This window comes from Anopheles maculipalpis, chromosome 3RL (assembly GCF_943734695.1).
Source record: "Anopheles maculipalpis chromosome 3RL, idAnoMacuDA_375_x, whole genome shotgun sequence".
NCBI lineage: Eukaryota > Metazoa > Arthropoda > Insecta > Diptera > Culicidae > Anopheles > Anopheles maculipalpis.
Window position 1 is genome coordinate 86,233,808 of NC_064872.1, and position 22,492 is coordinate 86,256,299.

Consider the following 22,492-nt stretch of genomic DNA (forward strand, 5'->3'; position numbering starts at 1 on the left):
CTGGTGGTATTGCTGTGGGGATGATGTTCGCTTACCTATCATGACCCTTGCCGGGACCGCATTCCATTCGAGCCAGAACGTGATAAACGATGAGGTCACCAGTATGATGCCCGGTATAAAGACGGTCGTGAAATAGAAGGCTCGATCCCGCGTAAACATGAGATCTACCTTCAGGCAACTGTAATTACCTAGTGTTGTTATTGTTGTCGTGGTTGTTGAGCACGAGGCATCGGGGGCAAAAGTTAGGTATTATGTTCCAGAAAGGTAAATAGTAAAGGTGAGAGCGGGTGCGGGAGATGTATTGAGAATTTTTCAACAATATAACAACGAGAACAGTAAGTGGTTTCGGTGTTACACAACCAAAATTAAACAGGTTCAAATTATATACCATTGAATGGGGGTTATTTTGTAATATTAGCACCGAAAATTAACACGATTTGTACGTTTCACCAACAGGATCAATGAGAAAAGAAAACAAAGAAATAGTAGAATAGAAGAAGAGAAGAGAAGAAGAGAGAAAGAGAGAGAGAGAGAAAGAGAAGAAAATGGGGATGAAAACGAAAGTGTTAAGCAATGCATTTGAATCAATTTGTAAAAGTTGTATAAATTTCATATATAAATAATTAAAATCCCTCAATTTTCCAATCATTTCAAGTGTTAAATTCAATACAAACAATGAGTAGAAAGAAGATTTTTTTTTGTTTTCTCTCGAACACAACCAATTTCGAACGAAAACAGCAAAACTCAAACGCAGACAATGGTACGTGAAATTATAAACCATAAGAATGTTAATTAGAATCCTTACCGGCTAATGGGGAACGAGGAGGATAAATAAATACAACCCACCGATATGTACATTGAAAATGCACGGAGAGAAAGCATTCTTACCGTAGTCTGAAAGGCGGTACTGAGCAGACCATTTGTTTTGTTTAAAAGTTCCAATCATGTTTTAATCATACCCTTTCTACGACGATGAAAAACAAGAACAAACGAAGATCCTCGTGCACGTGCGCGACAAAAGGGAAATGGAGACGCCTGGTACTTGGTAAAAACTGGATCGAAACGTGGCGCTTATAATCATGCAGAAATGCTTTTTTTTCTGACGCCGGATAAACTGTGTGTGTAAGGAGCAATATAGTTTCCACAAGCATCAGAACAAGGAAACGTTTTTTGATATTTGACGCAGAAAAAAAATCATAGCTAAATGGCAGTAGGATCAAACTCGATTCATGCAAGGGATTGATGAAAAAGGTTTACAACCCTCACAAATGGCGCAGCCTCTAGCGTCAATGATAAGAATGTGAATGTGTGTGTGTGGATGGCTATGTGTTTACGAAAAAGGGGTGTGGAATGTGTTTTAATTGATTGGCACAGCGTGACCGCGACTCGTCGTGTCGAGTTTAGGCGCTTCCGATCAGCTGCACTGTCCGCTGGCAACAGAAGGTAGTACGCGTCCGAGGGGGTTGTTTGTTTGCATGTTAGCAAACTAGTTTAGTGTATTTGTCAGCCTGTCGATCCGTCCGAACGGGTGTCGGTAGGGACAGTGCGTCAGTCTGTGCGTACTGGTCTCACGATCGATTGTGTCCGGTATCGGTAGATGCAGTATAGAGCGATTTGTTTTGTTTCCTTTCTGCTGACATTCGTTTTGCAGAGCATTCAGTTTACCGGCCAATGCCGATGTTTTTTAGCAACCTATTTACCTATCATCGAGCGGGCTGGGACGGCGTTCCATTCGAGCCAGAAGGTGATGAACGATGAGGTCACCAGTATGATGCCCGGTATAAAGACGGTCGTGAAATAGAACGCTCGATCTCTTGTAAATATTAAATCCACCTTCAGACAACTGTAATTTCCTACACACACACACACACACGCACAAAACAAACGTACGCACGCACAAAGATATGTACACGCAGCAGCACAACGGAACAACGGTAGACGGGGTAGACAGGGAAAGAAAAGAAAAAGAGAGAAAGAAAGAGAGAAAGAAAGATGTTTCTTTACGGTCAACCAGTTTTGCTTCTTGCGTGCCGCGCTATGTGCGCTGCATCATGAGAGGTTTACATTGATTAATGATGGTTTTTGTTTTGTTATTGCACAATTGCGAATGCAATTTGTTGCTAGATTTTTTTGTTCTATTTTTAAGGTTCATTAATTGCACTACGAGGATCGAAACTAGAGAGCACATTACATTACACAGCACAGCACATTACAGAACAGAGTGAAATGGGGAGCCACTAGAAGAGGTATAGAAATTAACGCTACTTATGAGAGGGATTTCAACAGATCCGTACGCTTACGCATTGAGGTACAATAATACGCATTCATCATACAAACGAAAAATAAGAAATTATAAAAAAAAATTTCAACAAAAAGTTATTTTCTCAAGAATAACTTAATCATAAAGGAAATGTATGTTTATACGAAAAAATGTTTAGCCATGCAAAGAGAATACAAACAGGAAAGTTTGAATTGAAAGCTGGTACAGGTACTAGTGTAAAGGCACGCTGGAAACGTTGTAGACATGCAAAGAAAAGTGCATAACTAAATCATTTACACGCTTGTTTTTTTTAAGTTAATAATAAAACAATAAATGGCTTTGATTCAATATTTGAAACTGTACAGCACAATGATAGGTTAAATGGAAGGAGCTTGTGATTTTCGCTACTCCAGGTGGCATGAGAAGATTCATTTAATCCAGGACATATTAGTCGTTTGTTATTTGAAAAGTATTAATTCGATAAATAAATAATCATATGGAATATACCCAGTTGATTGCAATCGCAATAAAAATCTCAAAAAAGGTCTTTAAAACAAGTGGGCAACAGGAATTAGAAGAAAAAAATCAACTTAGAAAAAAAGATTGACGGCACATTTTATACAAAAAAGCAGTGCAGTTTGTGCAAGAATCAGTTTCCAGACTCATCCAAAGTAAAGTGTGACGGAACAAAACTAAGCTAGATATAGGAAAGTTTGAATAGAGAACAAAAATGTAGCAATGTAAAAACTGAAGCAATCGAAATAAAAAAACTGAACTGAACGAAAACCAGAGCAACACAATAAGTGAAAACACGGGAACGAAAAACTCTACCCAGGATCTAGCAAGAAGAGAGAAAAATGAAAACCGAAAACGGCAGGATTGAGTGTTTGATTCTCTTCAGCAGGGAGCAGTATGTGTGTGAGGGCATACGTATTTTTATTGAGGATTTGTGTTCTGTTGGCAACAGGGGGGAAAAGGAAAGAAATAGTTTTGAATGCTTGTATGTACCTTGCTCCTCAAATCGTCTCTGACATAAATTACAAAGAAACTCTTCGTCTTCTACCGACAACGTTTGTCCTTCGGCTGATGAAGAAAATGTTTGCACGTGCATTATGTCATTGTGGGTTGTTCACAGATAATTTGAAAGTTGCGTAAGTATTGTGGGGGCAACGGGGGCGGTAAGAGGAGACGGGGAAGCGGAGGAAGTTGGGTTTTAAATGGAGGTGATGGATTGGAGAAGGGAAGGATGGAATTTTGGAGTGTGGAATGTTGAATCAGAACAACATCACCATCTGTGATGTGGTAGAGGATTGTAGGATTAAATAAGAGAGTTTGCTTTCGAAATTAAATAATGAGAAAAATAAAATGGTTAAAAATTGTTTCATTTTTCATTAAAATTTTAAATCGTTATTGATCGTGAAAAGTAGTAATTGTTTTTGTTTAAGCAAAGCGAACATTAGTTTAAACTGTGAATGGGAATTGAAGTATTGTGCAGAACTGATTTTAATTATTTTTTTTAATTATTGCAGGGAAATGGAACAAATTTGGAAAAAACGCTATGATCATTTAAAAAGAATACTATGGTAATTAAGAAAGACAAATTGAAAAGATCGTAATAGAAAAATTAAAAATAAATAAATTGTAATTATACAATCATGTATGCAAATTACACTCAACCTAATCTTATCACAGTCATTTCAAGCTATCAGGAATGTTTCAAGTACTGAAAGTAAATTGAATAGAACCTGGACTCTATTCCAATACATCCAACGGATAGCTCTGGCCCACGCAATGTTTCAATTTCCCATCGACTATGGGTTAGTCACTTACTTAGCGGCAAGCAATCTACTTAATCACATTCATTAATTAGTGAACAGGGCTGCACGTTATTGTGGACCGAATAATTTCATCGGACAAGGAAAGAAAACAAACCGAAAACCCATTGTAATCCCACGGTTCTGTACCTGTAGGACACAGGAAAAGCATGGGTAGCAAAACAAAACTGCCTCTCCATAAGATAATAATAAACTAAAAAAAACACACACACAATAAACAATTAAATAAATGAACTGCTGCTTTTTTCCCTTTTTGATGCATGCAGGCAGTTTTACGTAGCGCCCCAAAGCACGCCAAGTGGTTGCTCTACACTTGGAAAAAATCCTCGAAAGCGCAAAGAGCCACTTGATTTACATCCCTCGCCGAGATCTCAGACGGACTCTGGCTGGCTGTTTTAATTGTGATTGAGTAGTCGACATGGTACACGGCGTCCTTATGCGTTGGACGGTGCAATAATTTGCAATTTTCGCCCGATTACTCTAATGGCACGTTGGCAATGCGAAGGAGGCACACTTGACTGGGCGAGGGTTTACACACTAAGGTCAACGAAGTGTTAATGGAAGCGTGGGCAACGAAAGGAACTTAAGACACCTGAATAAGGATGCTGCTAACGACAAGCTCCGTCCGGTTTAGCTTCCGGTTCGGAAGATTCAGAACCAAATAATACAATACAAAAATTAATGTCAAAAATGGAAAACAGGGAGACTGCGTTTAGAAAAGTTGTTTTACTGCTTGGTGTATGCATTTATAAGGAAAGGGAGGCAAAATTAATGAACAATTGAGCAAAACAAGAGTTAAACGTAATGCAAAGTATTGTAATACTTGTGCAAGATTTCTGTTTCTGAACTAAAAACAGAATAAAAAAGGAGGACCTCAACAAACCTAACACGATTTGATGGTTTTGAAGGATACAATATGGGATATAATACAGTAAAACGGTCTGTAAAACGAAAGTTGCAATAAAACCAATGTGCTTAATGCAATCAACGTACTTAATGTTAAAAATATGCAATACCATTTTCATAAATGAAAATCCCAATACCAATGCAAACGGGGAAACGGTTTCCGAAAGGAACTGGTACACAAATAACTAATTAAGAAGATTAAACTTATCATCACAAAAGAAGGTTTAATAGAATCCCATATAGAATAAATAAAAAGCCCATTACTTCTAAACCCTTGTGAAGTTTCTCACAACCGGTTTCTGTATCAACCCTCCCTCCTCCCCCCCCCCCCCCCCCCCCCCACAGAAGATCCAAACTTACCTCTCCAGCTAGCTTTGATGGGGCAGGCAATGGTTTGGTTCTGTATCAAGTACGCATTTAGCGTCGTCAGCGAAGGACTCTTCCGGAGCGTGTCCTCGTCATTCTTCCACACGTACGTTATTGCCGACTGTTCGTACGATACTGCGCGAAGAGGAAAAGGAAGCAGTGCAAGGATTGAAGAGTTTGAGGAGTTGAGGGAGAAAAGTGCCTCATTTACTTACTGCTTTCTAATGCAAAGGAACACAGCGGATCATCGAACGGGAAAATGTTTAACCGTCCCTGGCAGGACAGTATGAGATGCCTCCTGGAATGTTGCGGAAACAGTAAACGATCAGAGTCAACATTCAGCGGGGACTGTTTATCCCTTGCGCACACATACCTCATTAGATAATTAATAGTTCCATTGCGGTATATCCGAAGCGCAAAGTGCATCGGTATGATCGGATCCTTAAAGTCGCCGTGCATGATGAAGTACGTATCCGGTAACCAGATATCCTCGTGGTGATGTATCGCGTTCAGATACTCGTACTGGGACTGGTTTGCGTATCGGAGCCGCGGATCGAACCACTGCTGCTGCAGCAGAAATTCCACTTCGTATTTCTGTGAATATAGTGGGGTTAAAAGATGTAAAGTTTCGGAAAAAAATTTAATTAATCGTTATCACAATAGAGTTGGAATAAAATTTAGTCAAAAAATGTCACCTACCAAACTAGATTCGTCAGGTGACGCTAAGCTTAATAGTAAAACGCTAACGTTCACAGTCAATGTACCTGAAATGAGAACGAAACACAGGCCGTTTAGTGAATTTTGTTTTGGGAGGTCGTTAACATTGTCGTGTGTATATCACTGTGATTTTGGACAGTTCGTAACGTCAGAACGTTCACGGGTGGGGATAAAAATAATCTAAAAAGATTTTGAAAAACTGCATCGTCCGCGTGCAATTAGCATGAACGTTGCACAGATCTTCTACTGGCTAAGTTTGCGGTTAAGAAATTCTAAATAAAGTAAACTATACAAAAAGAAAACAAAGATAACTTGAACCCATGAAGGACACTGGACGGTTAACACAATTTACAAAACAGCTGGGGACGCTTAATGCCTCAATCTACCGAAAAACTCTTGTTTGATTTTTATAGAACGGTGCTCTTAAACTTGCTGAGATATAGAGAGAAAGAGATAAGTGCTTTAAGTTAGAAAAATAAATTAATGAACCTTTGAATAACGATCATTAATATAACGAACTCGCTATCAATCTTAGCAGCTTTGAATTGAAAATAAATTGTAATTAAAATAATTTAAATCTGTGCAGTTAATCCTGTAGAGAAGTGCACTGAAATAGAATTAAATAAAATCGCATTTTATGCATATGATGAACCTATGTAGCATGCTTGGAAACGAGACACAATTAGAACCAAGCAAGCAAATGATGGAAAATGATCAAGAAAAATAAAGATAAACCAACACACACCGACACAACAACAAAATCAACAGATGATCCAATACAATGAAGCACATATTGCATAGGGTGTACCGAACGGGCTGGAAAAAGGCAACCCACATGAAAATAGTCATTTCTGTTCGGCATTAGTAGGAGCGCTTATTCGGAACACGTAATAATGCATGTGAACGAACACATATGCAAACCAACAATGAAACAAACGGAAAACTAAAGCACACCGAAGGAAAACCACAACATAAATCAAACCAAAATGAACGGTACAATGTTCGCACAAAACCGAAACAGGGGGTGAACGGGTGAAAGGAATGAGGAACAAAGTAGTAGTAGTAGTAGTAGCAGTATTAGTAGCGGACGAAACTTGGTAGCAGACAAAATTAAGGACACAAGGGAAAGCAAACGGACCACGATTCTGGGGTCGTCCTGGAACACGCATATCCGGTATGTGTTTAGCCATTTCCGGCGTGTGCATGCCACAGCAAAAATCCGCATCTGCAAAGAGGAAGAGAGATAAGAAGAAGAAGCAAAACACGACACTACTAGCCTTGGAATTGGTTGAAAAGGGGGGGTATTGAGGGGGCGTTTTTTAAGGGGGTGGGATTTTTGGAGTATATCTTGCTACAGATTTGTTTGAAGCAATCAATTTTCGACTGTCTGTTTGTGTTCATCTTCCATTCTATCATACCTTAGTGTGTGTGGGTGTGTGTTTGGGTTCGTGTGATCTCTATTCTGATTTTTGAACAAGTGTGCGTGGAATACAATAATTATTTTGAAGTAATTGTTGCATAGTTTCCCTTGCAGAGTTTTGATCTGTTGGTACGCTTTTTTGAAGCCCTTCATGTGTCAGTAGAGGAGAGACAGAGAGGGACAGAGTGAGGTAGAGAGTGGAAGACATTGCTCGTTTCGCCCAACGACAGTTGAGTGAAGTTATACCCTTTGTCACCATCCTTGCTTTTTTTTTTGACTGATGTGGCTGATGTAGCGAAGGAGCTGAGTAGATAATAGTTGATTGTTGTATGCAAAACTACTGGATAATGATGACAAGCACTAGAAGAAGGATATACGTTTGCAACCGTGACATTGACGTGAGTGCCGTAAAGGAAAAATGTGTTGGGTAAGCTGGCGTGACAAACAGAAGGGACTGAAGGGTGATAGCTTACGAAAGCGGAAATGAAGCCTTTGTTGAAGAAAAATGGTGTCCCTTGTCCACACTTTAAGTTGTTTACTGGACTGAGCAACATTTTTCTTCGATAACTGCATGCAAGAATCGAATTAAAGTAATGAAAAAAAAATGAAGAGAAACAGTGGAAAAGCAAATAAAATTGTACGAATAAATCAGCGATGATTCAAAGGATGAAAAAAAAAGTTAATTAATGCTAAATTAAAGCACAAACTAAGCTGGAATATTTAACAACTAGAAAGGACTAAATGATGAATGAACATGAATATACTTAGCATAAAAAAGCTCAAAAGAATTGAATGAATAAAACAAATTGAGCTTGTATAATCGCATGTACAAAAAAAATCTTTAAAATGATCTTCAAACTACAAAACACTATCATTTATGTATTACATCTTACATCTTTCAAAAATACAAAACTATAAAAAATCGTCTACATTTTAAGCAAGCATCTGCTTTATTCAAGTAAACAAAACTTGTAATTTCTTTTCTAATTTTACAAGATTGTGATATGGTAGACCGCTAGTTGTCATCAGCAAAATAGTTAAAAATGGAAGGAATTTAAATGTGTTTCTTAAATATTAACAACAGCACAAAACACTTACCGTCCACTGGTGGTAGCAAACGCTTATCGTAACGAGAGTTTTTTAACAGATGATCTAAAATTTCCTTATCCGACTTTCCTTCGGCGAATCTGCGTGACGAGTAATAGAGGAGAAGAAGCAGAACGGATTATTTTTTTTAGCGCTATTTAACACGCATAGTTGGTCAAAAAGTAAAGTAATATACAAAAAGAAAAAGAAAAACACTAAAACTGCATGCATTGAAATGCTAAATGTGGAAACGATTCAGACGATAGTATAAAGTACAAGAAGGTTATATTGTAGAACCAACTTCCACTTCGCTGAATGTCACAGGTTTACTCTTGTAGGAACTGAAGTTTTAAGAAACCTGTGTCTAACGAACTTCTAAATATATTAGTAGATACACTAAGTCTATGCAAAAGACGGTTTGCTAAATGTTTGAAATACGTTTGAGTACGTTTGCGTATGGTTTTTTTTTTTGCTTGTTTGCATGTGATTTTAACAGTCCTGGTTTAGTGAGGCGAAAAACTGCATTGCGGTTTTGGTTTGGTTGCGTGAATAAGTTCTAGACATTATGGTATTTACCGAACTCTTCCTCTTCTGCTAGGGTTAAGTTAAAAGGGGAATCGAACATGGAAAAACAGAATGCGATGGTTAGAACAGTTGTGGAAATGTGTTTGTTTTCAGTACTGTTGTACCCATTTGATAAAAGGTTATTAATATTAGTATTCTGCGCCATTGCTTGACAGCGGGCCTAGCGTACTCTAATAGTATCATTTAGCCTTTCAGCAGGAGCTATGGGCAAGCGCGGAAATGATATGAGTTTTTGTATCTTTCTTTGTTAATCTTTAGTCACAGCATCTCCAGAAGACACAGTTTTAAGCGATAGAGAACTGTTTAATGATGTATGATAGCATCAACATTTGCTAGCAGAAAAAAGCATTTGCTAGAAGTTAAAACGATAGACATAGTGTAGAGTATTGAACCTAGAAAATATAATGGATGAAATAAAAGGGCTCGCATACAGTGTGCAACATAACGCAACAAACACTTTTTTAAGGGAAGAAATTATAAAATAAAATTGTTTCATATCTGAGACTGAGATTTTTAGACAAAAAGAAGTATTTTTGTAAGGAAAGATAAATAAAATCTTAGCAGCGTTATTACGTGAACCCTTGCGAGCTTAAGTAGTGTTAGCTGGTAGCAACTCTTTTTCATCTTCTATCATTCAGTTATGTCACGCAATGTAGCACAAACTTTTCTACTAAAAGAGTCTCGTTTGTTCGCCATTAGTATGGGGAAAGTTCATCACTTTAATGCTCCGAACGGCAAACTATGAACATTAAAGCTTTTAAACAACGAAAAGAACAAAACAGAAAAGCGATCGGAGAGGTTTGGTGACATGATGGCTCACGACACCGAAATGACAGATGAAACAGCGAACGTAGCTAAGCGGCACTCAGGCCATCTGGACGGTTTGCCGACGGTACTTACATGGGGTGTGCTGTGTCTGAGGCAACTGTTGGTATCGTTAGATAACATAACGCTAGTAGTACACTAGAGGCTGCGTATAAACAAAGTGAATGTCTTACAAGATGGTGGCTACTGACGGCGGGCCGGCCAGTGACCGGTCCCACTCCGTCCCGCTGTGAGCTGCGGGCGTGGAATTGAGTCGGTTCCGCGTGGCGTAGCGTTTCCGTTTGCGTCTCGCTGCGGCAGGATTCATCGTCATCGTGCCCTCGGGTTTCTCCTCCGATCGCTGGACTGCTGCTACTGCTATTGCTGGACGGTGTGACGCGCGTCATTGAACTGTTAGCGTTTGTGGACGAGAACGCGGGTGAGGAAGCGAAGGAAACGAGTGGGGAGGCATGTTGATGGGTGCGACCACCGGTCACTGCTACATGGCGGCTGATGAAGCGGGATAGCTTTTCGAGCACGATCGTCGAGTAACCGTCAAACACGGCCGACGGGCGTAGCAGGCTGAAGGAGGTATTGTGCCACCGGGGAATGGAGGCGAACGTAGAAGGTTCGGTGGGGGATAGACTTCTTCGCCGTTTCTTGAGCGTGGCCAGTGTCCTTTCCGGGACCGGTTCTGTTTCGCACCGGTTGGAGAAATTTTCCGGTGGAGAAATCCTGGCAGCAATGTCGGACACCCAGGAAGGGTGAGTAGTGGAGAGTGGTGGATGGTTGGGCGGTGAGTGGTTGCTGCGGTTGGTTGCGGTTGTGGTTTGTGGTTGACGGATGTCACCGGTTGTTCTGGTGTCCAGCTGCAGTGGCTCGGTTGACCAACTACGCTGGTTGCGGTCCGATCGTACTGGTCGATACTGTAGATGCGCACTTTCGCACGAGTAACCCATATTATGTCATCTGCAACGGTACGTGATGTACCAGGAAAGAATGGAAGAGATAAAAGAGAACGTAAGAAAATGTTTAGGTTTTAGCTATAAGGTTCAAAAGAACGTTACACAGCCAAATGTTGAACGATCGGCATAAATAAATGAAATAAATGAAATATCTTATGATGCACAAGTCTTCAAGGAAAAAAATGATGCTTCGAAATCCACAGCTGGGTCTCACTGAAACATTCAACAGAACTAACTATGGGATGGGCTAGGAAGTGCTTTCTGAACATTTCAAGAATTAAAGCTTTTCGAAACACAATAAAAAAGGTTAAAAAATCAAGTTTTTAAATTTATCTTCCCAGTTTCCGACAAGCAGCCTCCGGCCGTAAAATTTCTGGTAACTTTTTCTTTAAATTTATGGATAGAGGCGCTCAGTACTTTTTCTGGTATACGAAACTATTTAGAGTCCTGAATGATATGTTTCATATGTTCACTTTTTGAATGTGCAAATCTTAAATTGAGTTATTTTCAAAAATATATATACTTTTAACCATGACATTGTACTTATTCGCCCCATAGTGAAGGGACAGGCATTTTGCACTGACTCAAATCCATCGCTGGATCAACAAAAATCCGTAAGAAGGACGCAAATCGATATCATTAATTCCAAATTAATGCCGATTCGATTACGTTCGCAACGAACGATTCGCACAATTTCGGTTGGATTTTTAATGCTGGCTTTGCGTTTGCTTCCATTTAGGAACCATCGTTAGCGAATAAAGCAAATCCCAACAACTTAAAGCAATGAGCTCAGAAGATAATGTTCATTAATGATTACGAGGTCTTTTGAAGGTAGGTCTGGAAGAAGAATCAATTCTGGTTCATAATGGTACGAATTATGTTTTTCTTTGTTAATAGGTTTGACAGATGATTAATTTTTACTTCGCTGCTGGCTGCTTTGAATTCTTTTTTTAGAATAATTAAAAAGAATTCTTGGAATGCTTTTGACTATGCTGAATTGAAGGTATGGTAAGCGATACTGCCAAACCATTTTTTATTAAAAAAAGACTGTTTACAGTCATGTTCACTTCAACTCTTCTCCTTCACATCCATTTTCAATCTAAATTGGCGTTGCTCGATCGATACCAGTACTCATTCCTTTGTTTTTTGCGTTCACCAACAATTCGTTCTGGATAAAAAAGTACTAAACCAGCTATTTTAACGAGTGACAGTTTATTTTCGACAGCGCTATGGCGCTAAGCGTATATCCATCCCACCTAAACTCATCTTTCGCCTGGTTTTGTGGCTTAATGATCGATTGGAGTACCTTCTTCAAAATGCTCCCGTATTGTGTGGTTAGCTGTTTGATCGAACGAATCGTAAAAGCTGCTCTGTTTGTTGATTGTTTGAACTGAGAGACGAGTGTTTGGCATGTTTTGTTTTTGCTGTTCTTTGTTGCCCTATAAAAGGCCAATGCAGTTTATTGTGTTGTTGGAAGGGTGTTTAGTAAGTTCTACTGCGAAACGATGACAAAGATAACATCTTTAATTTGTTTCTTTAAACCAGTGACTCTTACTCATCTCTTTCCTGTTTTCATGTCTTCACATCGATCTACAGCCATCCTTTGATGAAAACCACCCGGAAAACAGTAATTACACTGTAATTACAATTTTTATTACAATCGTGGATTCTTACGATGCCTCGAAGGAGATAATGACTGGAGGTTCATGACTTGACAGGAACTAGAAAAACTAATCGACCCGAGTCAAGGACTAATCAAAAACCGGAGCGCAAAAAGTGCTTCTAATGCAAATGACGTCCTTTGAATGCGCTTCGTACAAGCTCAGAACTGTGTCGAGTGCGGGAAGAAGACATCGTTGGCGGGACGGCAATTTCAATCTAATTAATTTTATCGTTGTGATCCGATCCGGCAAATCGGTGTCGGATGTCAGTGTTGCTATCCTGCATCGGTGGGTGCGGGCAGCAAGATTTATGATGAGAGATTGTCCATCGTCAAGCGCTCCGCCCGAGGGCAAGTGGTTTTTTCTTTTCATGCTGAACCATTTCCCAAGCCCAAAAAGATTGATCTGGCCGATACTGATCGGTGGAGCGTCATGTTGGAAAGGAACGCTGGGTTTCCCTTCCGGGCGATCCACACACATATCAATTTGTCGCATGGTGATGGTGAGTAGTCGTCGTTTGTAAGATCGAACCATTAAACGATGTGCGCAAGGTTTTCGTGTAAAGTTTGCACTGTCATCGTATTGGACGGCACTGAAATTATAGACGCCACCGGGCAAATACAGACCCATTAATCAAACGATTAATTTGTAATATGGTCCAGTGGCAGTGGTGGCAAAATGGCGAATGCAGAACACATTTGGAACGCGTACTGGGCGGGATGTTCTGTATGTTTGTGTGGTGGTATTAGCGTAATGAAATTAGTGGTGAAATTAATTATCAGCGCGACGATATCCATGCAACTAAACGGTACGAAGGTGTTCTCATTTCGGCAAGTGCTATTTTTGGTTTTGTTAAAATATTGTCCCGGCAAAACCATGCGCATTTCAATGTCCCTTTGCTGTGCCTGATGTTTTGGGAATGGGAATTAATTTGAAATAGGTTTGGCACATTTTTCACCTATTAAAAATTCAAATCAAAAGCCGAATTAAAAACAAAGCGCAAGCCTCGCTTTTGTGTATTTAATTTTCTGATTTATTTGCTTGGTCACCCACACAAAAAGGTCAATCCAGATTTTGACCAGTTCAGTGATTCTTCACTAGGGGCCCTAATTATGTGTGCATCCCTAAAATGAATTTCGTTGAATTGTTTTACCACCCAGCCGGTTGAGGAATGCACATCGGTATCAAATTATCAAAAACCAACGATCAACACCACGGCAAATATGTGATGTTGTTATTCAATTTTAATTATAGCATTACCATAATGCAGTGGAGAAATTATGCAGTTCACATTGGCACGCCACACAGCTGAAAATCAATCCGACGGGATGGTATAGGGTACTAGCACAGGGGAGAGTGGGTGGAAAATTGTATCTGCCATTGACGGTTGGTTTGACATACCACATATGGTCTTAAGGATGTACGACACTAGGCAGACTGTTAGTGACAGATGTAAGGCGCCTGTTGGCTGTTTAAATGTTCATCCTTCTCTTGAAACACCAATGGTTCTTGACTGCGAGGATGGGCTCGATGAATATTGAATGTCGAGTGTTATAGTATAGATTGAAAGTGAAACATAAAACTTATTTCGAGATAAAAATAGTGCTCCACGATGGCAAGAGTATTGATAGTTGTTCAAGTCTGGTCAGGCTATTTAATTCGAGAATCTTATGTCGTTGATAATTATTCTAGCATTTGCAAGGCGGATTCTTCATTAGCTTGTACACTAGTGTAATGAAGTTCTTAGAGTGTTTGTTGATTTTTTAACAAGAAGATGCGCATCGATTGCATTGTCAGCTAAGATATTGACCATTGAAAGACGATATCGTGCAAAGCATTTCGCCAAAAGACATAACGCCATCGTCAGAAGATTAGTAAGAATTCTGAATCACCAAAAATTCATGCTCGGGATGTATGAAAGGGATTCTTGGTCAAATTTTCATTCAAATAATGGCCGAAGAATTCGAATGTCATAATGGTACTTTTGGTTTAGCTTGTTCATTTGTTTGTACCGAATTTCAAGCTTTTAAATCGGGAATTATTTTACTATAAAACCATAATACACGAAATATTATTACTGTACTATTGATGTTGAACTATGTGAGAGCTATATAACAGTAGTATCCAATAATACTATGCGAAACAATAGCTCGAATTCTTTTGCTGGAAAATTTGATAAAAAAGCCAAAGATTTTTTTCAATGCTTCCGAAATATTCTGAAGTAATTAAAACGAAAAATAACGTTACTTTAAGTAAGATTAGTTTGGCTAACCATATCAATAACTCTCCTTACGAACAATATTATGACTAGAATTTTTTTTGAAGCTTTCAATCTTCTCTCCAAAGTACGAGAACTCATTCAGCCGTGTACTACGAGTAACGATCCGCGATGTCAAGTACTTTCCCGAACCATGAATAATGTATTGTTTCGTTGCCCCGACTTTTGGATAATGTAATGTTTTATTTATCGAAAAGTCTCCCGGGCACATTCATTTGTGCGCAGAGTGTAGATGGATTTGCTGGCTGGTATGTGTGTGTGTGTGTGTGTTTTTTTTTTTTGCTAATTTATGACAATCAGCTGGTTTCCATCGCACCGCAAAAAAAAAATAATAATTCTTGCATGACTACCGGGGCAAATACCTTCTCCCAACAGTGAAAAGATTACTGGAACGCGTGTACGCTTTTCCAACGGTACGCACGGGTGAAAACGATTTTTTTTCCCAAGTTTGCTTTGGTCTTGAATGTTCGATTGTGACAGCGAAAGGATACATTTTGACAGCTGCGTTAAGCTGGCAAGCTGAGATTGCTGCTGCACGATGGTGGTAGTATCTTGGTGGTAACGGTATGAAATATAAGCCAGCGACAGATGACGACGACGAAGCTGTGTAGCTATGTCTTTTAATCGGTGAAATGAAATAAATCTTCAAAATCAACGAACGTACAGGAAGCCGGTACAACGCAACTGCCAAACCTGTCGGGTGAGTGCTTATTTTGTTATGAATTTATTGAATGCAAGGAGCTAGAAAATTCCACGGAGTGCTGACAGTGACAGCGATTGGCTTTATTAGTGTGGCTTGCTTCGTACCGTATCGCTTTGCCAAACAAGCTAAATTTGTTGACCACCGGAATTAAGACTTCAGGCGTTGGTAAGTTCCCGACGAAAATAAAACAAACGAATGAAACGCTTCAGGCGCAACAAAAACAGTTCTATGACAGCAATTTGAGCGAAAAGCTTTTTTTTCCAACCCAAGAAAAGTAGACGGTGAATGGAGCTAAGAACAAACGCCATCATTTGGACAGCTGTCCGGAGGAAAGAAGTTCGCGTCAACCGAAAGCCGGTTTGGTGCAGGTTTTTCCTGTTTACCAATTCAAATTCCAAAACCCAAAAAAGTGGCGAGAAAGTTTTGCATCGTAAGCATTTCTACCATGCGACGGTGGTGTGTGCGTGTGTGCTTTGAAACGGAAGAAATGTCTTTTCTGTTTCTATGTGCTGTTTTTCATTTCAGGTAAGTTTTACTTTTAGATTTTTGTAGTAGTTTTTATTTTGTAAGCCAAGGTTTTTAGTGGCGTCAACTGAAATTAAAGTTTCTGCTTGCATCTGTAATTGTTATCTTCTGTTTTTGTGTTTGTGTTTGCGTGTGGAACGGTGAAATTGAATATAATGGGACCGGTATTTATGACTTTGTTCGTGTTATGCTTCAAAAAGCAGTAATTATAAAGTTAAAAAAACGATATCGCTTTCAATTACTTTTGTGTTATTTTGTATTGAATTTTTAACGGTTGGTAGAATGTTAATCCTCTGCTTATCATTTTAATTTTTCGCGCTAAACTGTCATTCATTTGTATTTTTTCACCAGTTTCTTTATTAGCTTTCTTGTTTATATGAGATTGTATTCAGGTAATTTATTCATTTATGCTATTTTCATACCAATACTGAACTTGAAATTCCTTTACATTCGCTGTAAATAAGTTAAAATCTTCCTTTCCAACATTACGCTATTCTGGCCAAAGAGCATGTTCCAGATATAAATATGCTTATTCCTCAAGAAAGTGCTTGTTTTTTCTTTTATTTTCCCTTCCTCTTTAGCTTCAATTGGGCGAATCAATTCAGAGTCACACTCACGCCCGAGAACAGATCAGTTGATGACTTCTAGTACGTAGAAAAAGGTAGCGCTATAAAGGGGGCGTTCAACCTCGGGTCAGTATCGAATTCCGGTCACGTAATACATCACTCTCGTGCAGAAGAAAATAGGCAGCACAGTGAAGGAAACCGACTTGGAAACGGGGGAAAGGACGACCAAAGACATTACGACCGTGGTAATTATCCTTTTATCCTTCGATATCGAATGTCCATCATTCACCGCAGCCGGCCTGAATGGGTATAGGAATGTGGGTTGTGGTAGGATTATTTAGTTACACAGCGGTATAGTAATCCGTCATCTGACCAGCCGGTACAAGGCCGGTACGCCAGGATCATCCCAAAGTAAGTGTGATTAGGCACCGTCTTAAGCGGTATTAATTGACCGTATCCAGTTGCTTGCTCCGGGTGACCGGAGGCTTATTGGGAATTCCAGTAATCACTAAAGCAGCAGCTTAAAGTCCATTCGTATCGTGGGAAGCAACGTCAAAATTGGGTGGTTTTGGTTGTTTCTTATGCAAAGAAGAAAGAGAGAGAGAGAGTACACAAATGCAGTAAGCTGTTTCTAACTTCGTTACATATCGAATTACTATCTTGCTGACAAAAACACACACAAAGGGAAGAAAGAATAAAAAGGTAGCGTTTAGTATGAGATGCAACAAAGTTTTCTATCGTTGAAAGTAAATTATCTAATTACTCGCAATGAGGTGATTCAATTTTATTGGCTACCCACTTGGCTAAACAGCTTGCCAGCCAAACCAGGTTAGCTAGCGAGAAACCATTTAGCTTAAAGTTGAATGGGTACATTGTCCACCGGTGGCAGTCTGTGTGTGCGCGCGCTTGAGGAGGCGAAAACAAATTGCAAAAACTCGAATCAACTCGATCGTTCGTAGTGCGAAGGTTTGCACTATGTTCTTGCTTTTCTTTTTCGTTTTTGGATTCTGTAAATTTTTGTTCTGTAGGAAGCTTTTCAAAAAAGCAAATAGAGCCGAATGGGAAAATCCACTATCTTAAAAATGAAATTCAAGCAAATAGAACGACTTGTCGTAGTTTTCACAATCAACAAACCCCGGGCAGGAAGGAGTCAGTCCCGAATGAGCGTAGCGTAAATAGAGCGTAGCGTAAAGAGATGTAACAGCCCGCGCATGGAGAGAACGAACAAACTCCGAAAGCAAACGAAAAGAAAAACCGTTCACTTTAATGATGATTATGGTAACGAATTTTGTGCTTTTCTGGTAGCAAATGCTTGGAGCATCATAAATTTAGCATTATCTCGGCGAGGCAATAAATTTTCGGCATCTTCGGCAACGATTCCGTGGCTCACGCTGGAACCGAGTGCGCGTTCACCATCCAAACAACGCTTGTTAAGGGCGCCCGAAGTGGTGCTTGAGTCGCTTGGGAAAATGTGGAACGCTGATGTGCGCTGGGAAGAAGGAGAAAGCACGCGGATGTCGACGGGCCCATGGGTACCGGGAATGTTGAAGCATCCTTTAAATTTGAGATCATTCTTCCCGTGTGTGTCTTTGCACGGATGGCACAGAAGATGGAAAAGGAAATAAATAAACCTTACAATAATAATCATGTGAGGGATGACGATGAAGGAAAAAAAAAATTAGGATAAACAAAACGTTGTCCATTTTAAAATAGCTAAGGATGAATGGAGGATACAAAAACGACGTATTTCGTTTGGGTATGGCAAGTCAAATAGCAAATAAAAGTTAGAAATAGGTGACATTCCAATAATATAGTAATTTTACTTAAACCTGAAAAACTGTGGCTGTGCGGTTATCTCGTCTGTATCTTCAAAAAAAACATAACAGTAGCATCAAACTCCAGCGATCGTCGAAAATAATTGGAAAAGACAACCAAAATATTATTGCAGGAGAAGAAACTTTCCATCGGATGTTGACGTTTAGAAAATGAATTCCCTTTCTCGCTAACGGTGTGTTGGTTGCTTATTTGGAACTGCGGATGGTATCTGGACCTGAGACGAGTTTGCAGGTAAGACAGCCATCTGAGTTAGACAAACAAATATTTACGCATTGAAAACTCCCTCTCAGACCATCGTAAATCAAGATCCACGATAGGCTGGCATTCGGTAGGACATTTCTCGTAAAATAATATCTTCCTCTTCCAATGTAACCGGGGAGGGTTTTTGGGCTGGAAAATTACCCAATACGTGACTAAATTAACCAAGGTTAATGGTTGATTTAGGTTCGTATCGATAGCTGCGCCGTTTTGCGCTGGAACGTGAACATGTTTCGGATGGCAACTGCCAATTAATGATTGTTTTTTCTTTTTATTTTCAGAAACGAAAAGGAGAGTTAAGGATGCTGAAAATGTTGTGCTTTTGGAGACTTATAATCTCTTTTCAATGGAATTGTTGAGACAAACATGCGAATTGAATAAGGTTTTGTTAAGAGGGGGGAGAATTTGTAAGGCTATACTTTCGGTTTTGCTGCTTCAGAAAGAAGGTATGAATAGAAATGTAAAATTACCGTAAGAGAGCTTTGTATTGCTCGGGAGAAGTTGTAGTTATTTTAAGGTAAATTAGTGAAAAGAATAAATACAGAATGTGTAGATCACCTAAATCCTAAACCTGTCTTTGAAACGAAAAATGAAATGAGCAAAGTACAAACAAACCCTCGTTGGTGCCAACGCTCTCAACACGTGTCTTCTATCTACCAAACAAAGAATATCAACAACAAAAAACCTTCGTTGTGTAGAAAAGCGAAACCACCCTCATTCTTTTAACCTAGCTGTCAACTCCATTTTCCATCGTTCGATTTTAGCAGGAAGCGACAAATCGCATATCAAACACACGAAGCCATCCAAGGCCAAAGATGTAGGAAACTTTTTGTGTTCTAAAACAGAAAAAGGAAACGAATGACAGGCAGTGGAAGATTGTTTCAACAGGAGCGAAAGGAAATGTTTGACTGGCAAATGGCAATTCATAACGAAATGTCTTCCGCCTAAGGACGATAGAAAGTAGCGCACAAGCAGCACTCAATACAGCTTTATCACCCACACCCACCAGTTTGCCAGTATACGTTCTGATGTTTGTGTAAGAGCTTAAATCAGCGTAACGAATGGTGGAAAAAGCTGACGGCGGAAGGAAGCGTACCGAAAGCTCGCACGAACAAATATTATCATTCGTTACTTATTCGGGGGAGTTGATGAGGGTTATTTGGGGTGGGATGAGAAAAATTCTAGTGTAGTGGAAAAGTGGGATTTGTAATTTATGCCTTCCTGCTGCTCGTTCTGTAGACGATTCAATAGGTTGGTTGGGTGGTTTCGGTGAGAATCGAGATGATGGGTGAAATTTATCCGAAAGTTGGACAGTAGCAAGTGACACGAGCAAAGTTTCAATACACTTAAGATAGGTTGTAGTAGATAACGGGAGATAGGATTCTTTAAGGAAGAAATTTGATATTTCGGTCAGTTTTAACAATGTTTGCTTGGGAAACGAAGTAAAAATTTGGGTTTAAAAAATATTGTTTAAAATAAAACCCTTATTTTAATGTAAAACACATCTCGCTTCGATAACGAATAACCTTTAACTTCAAAAACAACTTAATCCATTCCACGTTCTGCTGCAACGCTATCGCAAAGCAGTGCAGTAATTGCATAAAACATACACCAAATTCGATTAAAACAATGATTAATCATTCGAAAGGTCGGTAAATAAATTGAGTTTGACTTTTTCACTCACGAGTAGTACCTTCCCCACAGGCTACTCAACCTCCATCCATCCTCCAAGTTGATTGACTTCATGTCAAAAGTTGCAGGATTTGCGGTCTCTCGTTCCCGTTTGTGTGACTACGAGAAGCAGACACAGCGCTGAGCATGTGCTGCCGTTGACCGAAATGTGAAACGATGCAAGTTGATCGTTATAGTTTCGGGAAAATTAATGCTCCGCCATCGTTGCACAGTTCGTTATGGTATGAATATTTCGTACGACGAGTATCACTATGGGGTTACCGAGAGTGAACCGTGGGTAAAATTGTGGAGTGAAATGATGATTCGTTTGAATAAAATCAAGTAAGTGAATAATGCTACGAATCGTTTGTTTGTCAAAACCGTTCATAAATGATATGAATTGAAGAGTTGATTTTTATCGAATATACAGTATTTCCGAGTGTTATGATGACGGTGCTTGTAGTTGGTTTGGTATGCAAAGAACATTTATTGTTCATCATGCAATTCATGGAATTAGTACTGGGCGCCTCCATCAATGCCGGTCATATAGGAAACACGGTAAACATGGTTTGAGTGCTTTGAAACATAAGTCAAGGTAAAATAAATGATTTTAGAATGTGTGCCATAGCTAGTACTCAAGCTCGAATATTAGAAAGCAGTTTAAGTCATCTTAAATTTAACTGTTACCGTGCTAGAGACATTGGCCCAGCCAAAAACGTACTCAAAGTTTTCATATGGGAATTTAAGGAATGAAATTTCAATTAAGTTGTTTACTACACATTACGCGCTTTCCATTCAAGGAAGGTACAGATGTCTGGAGTCGAATGTGCATTTTACCAAAACGAATTAGTCTTAAATCATGCTTTTCTTCTGTTGCATTTACCGAAAATGAGTTTTCTCCTCATTCAAAGTCGGACAGACATTTCTACAGAACCCACACATCCGAAGTCTGGGCGCTCCTACGGACGATTTCTAGGCAAACCATTAGAACCGTTCGTCCATTTAGTTCTCGATGCCCTCGGGTGGGTCAAAAGAATTGCCATCTGCTCGCAACTCTTATCTCGAGCAGTTGAGCATTCTTTCTCTTTTTCTTCTCATTCATTTCTACACCCAACGGGACCGTTTTTTGCAGGTGTGTAGCACGTCGTACAAATTGATGGAACCCGCATGCAAAAAGCTAACAACGTTCCTCCATTTTGTCTACCCCACAGACAACCACCAGTCCCGGAAGCAACATGTGCAACGGCAGCACATGAACCAAGGTACAAAAAGATGCAGCAAAAGTGTGCTACTGCAGCGCCTTAAGGCATGCAATGGAAGGAAGAAAAACCCAATGGTGAGAATGGAACCGCTCGTTTCGGATGGCAAATGCTAAAAAGGACCACTCTCTCTGCCAACCCAACCGATTGGCAGCATTTTTCCAACAGCTTTCCATCCCCCATTTTTAGCTTGCCGCAGGGCACACTTGGCAGCACGAACCAGGCACGAACAACAACCATGTAATGTAAAGGGGAACAGAAACACGACCACGGTTCGCCCGGTAATTAGTACCGGAAGGATTATCTCATGCTTGTTGGCAATATGCAGTTGATTGCGTGTGGTGGAGATTGAGGGCACGATGGGTATGGGAGCTGGCACGAAAGAACGACAAAAACAACAGCAGAACCCATCAAGGGAATGCGGGATCCATTTTTGCCACCTTTTACTCTAATGCAGGGTCGATCTTTGGTGTGCGTGTGTCCCTTTTTTAGTGAATGGCAATGATTTTCCTCCGTTTCACATTCCCTTGAAAAGGTGTCGCGCACACACATACCCAAACAGCGTAACAAGGTTCAGGGTCGTACGGTATCATGTCGTAATTATTGCACGTTTTCCTTAATCAGCATTATTAATTCATAGATGGCTACGGGCCATAAACATACGGTAGGCTGGTGCGTTACGAGGTCCTTAAAATACCGATGTTCTTTTCACTTCTGGGGGTTTCCGGCTGGCTCGCTGAGCCCAGACCCTTTTCATACACACAAACAAACGTTCCCTCGAACACAGCAGG

At 39.8% G+C, this 22,492-nt stretch overlaps 2 protein-coding genes across 15 annotated transcripts in view; one reads left to right on the forward strand and one right to left on the reverse strand.

Annotated features, from left to right (window-relative positions):
- LOC126563470 (acireductone dioxygenase) overlaps positions 1-22,492 on the forward strand; it is a 568,562-nt gene that overhangs the window by 172,240 nt on the left and 373,830 nt on the right. The gene's annotated exons all lie outside the window — the stretch shown is intronic.
- The window catches only part of LOC126561606 (glutamate-gated chloride channel), a 90,943-nt gene that overhangs the window by 18,269 nt on the left and 50,182 nt on the right, over positions 1-22,492 (reverse strand). For 5 of the 14 annotated variants that reach the window (XM_050217863.1, XM_050217854.1, XM_050217862.1 and 2 more), the window contains exons 3-12: positions 10,076-10,948; positions 9,167-9,181; positions 8,603-8,691; positions 7,223-7,309; positions 6,067-6,131; positions 5,741-5,961; positions 5,583-5,665; positions 5,362-5,502; positions 3,269-3,343; positions 1,701-1,853 (exon numbers count right to left, since the gene is read on the reverse strand). In XM_050217863.1, the coding sequence (XP_050073820.1) occupies positions 1,701-1,853; positions 3,269-3,343; positions 5,362-5,502; positions 5,583-5,665; positions 5,741-5,961; positions 6,067-6,131; positions 7,223-7,309; positions 8,603-8,691; positions 9,167-9,181; positions 10,076-10,938 (1,792 nt within the window). In that variant the 5' untranslated portion in view covers positions 10,939-10,948. Of the gene's footprint in view, positions 1-35; positions 189-1,700; positions 1,854-3,268; positions 3,344-5,361; positions 5,503-5,582; positions 5,666-5,740; positions 5,962-6,066; positions 6,132-7,222; positions 7,310-8,602; positions 8,692-9,166; positions 9,182-10,075; positions 10,949-22,492 lie in introns of all 14 variants that reach the window. The other 9 variants (XM_050217864.1, XM_050217857.1, XM_050217865.1 and 6 more) reach the window with 7 other exon arrangements.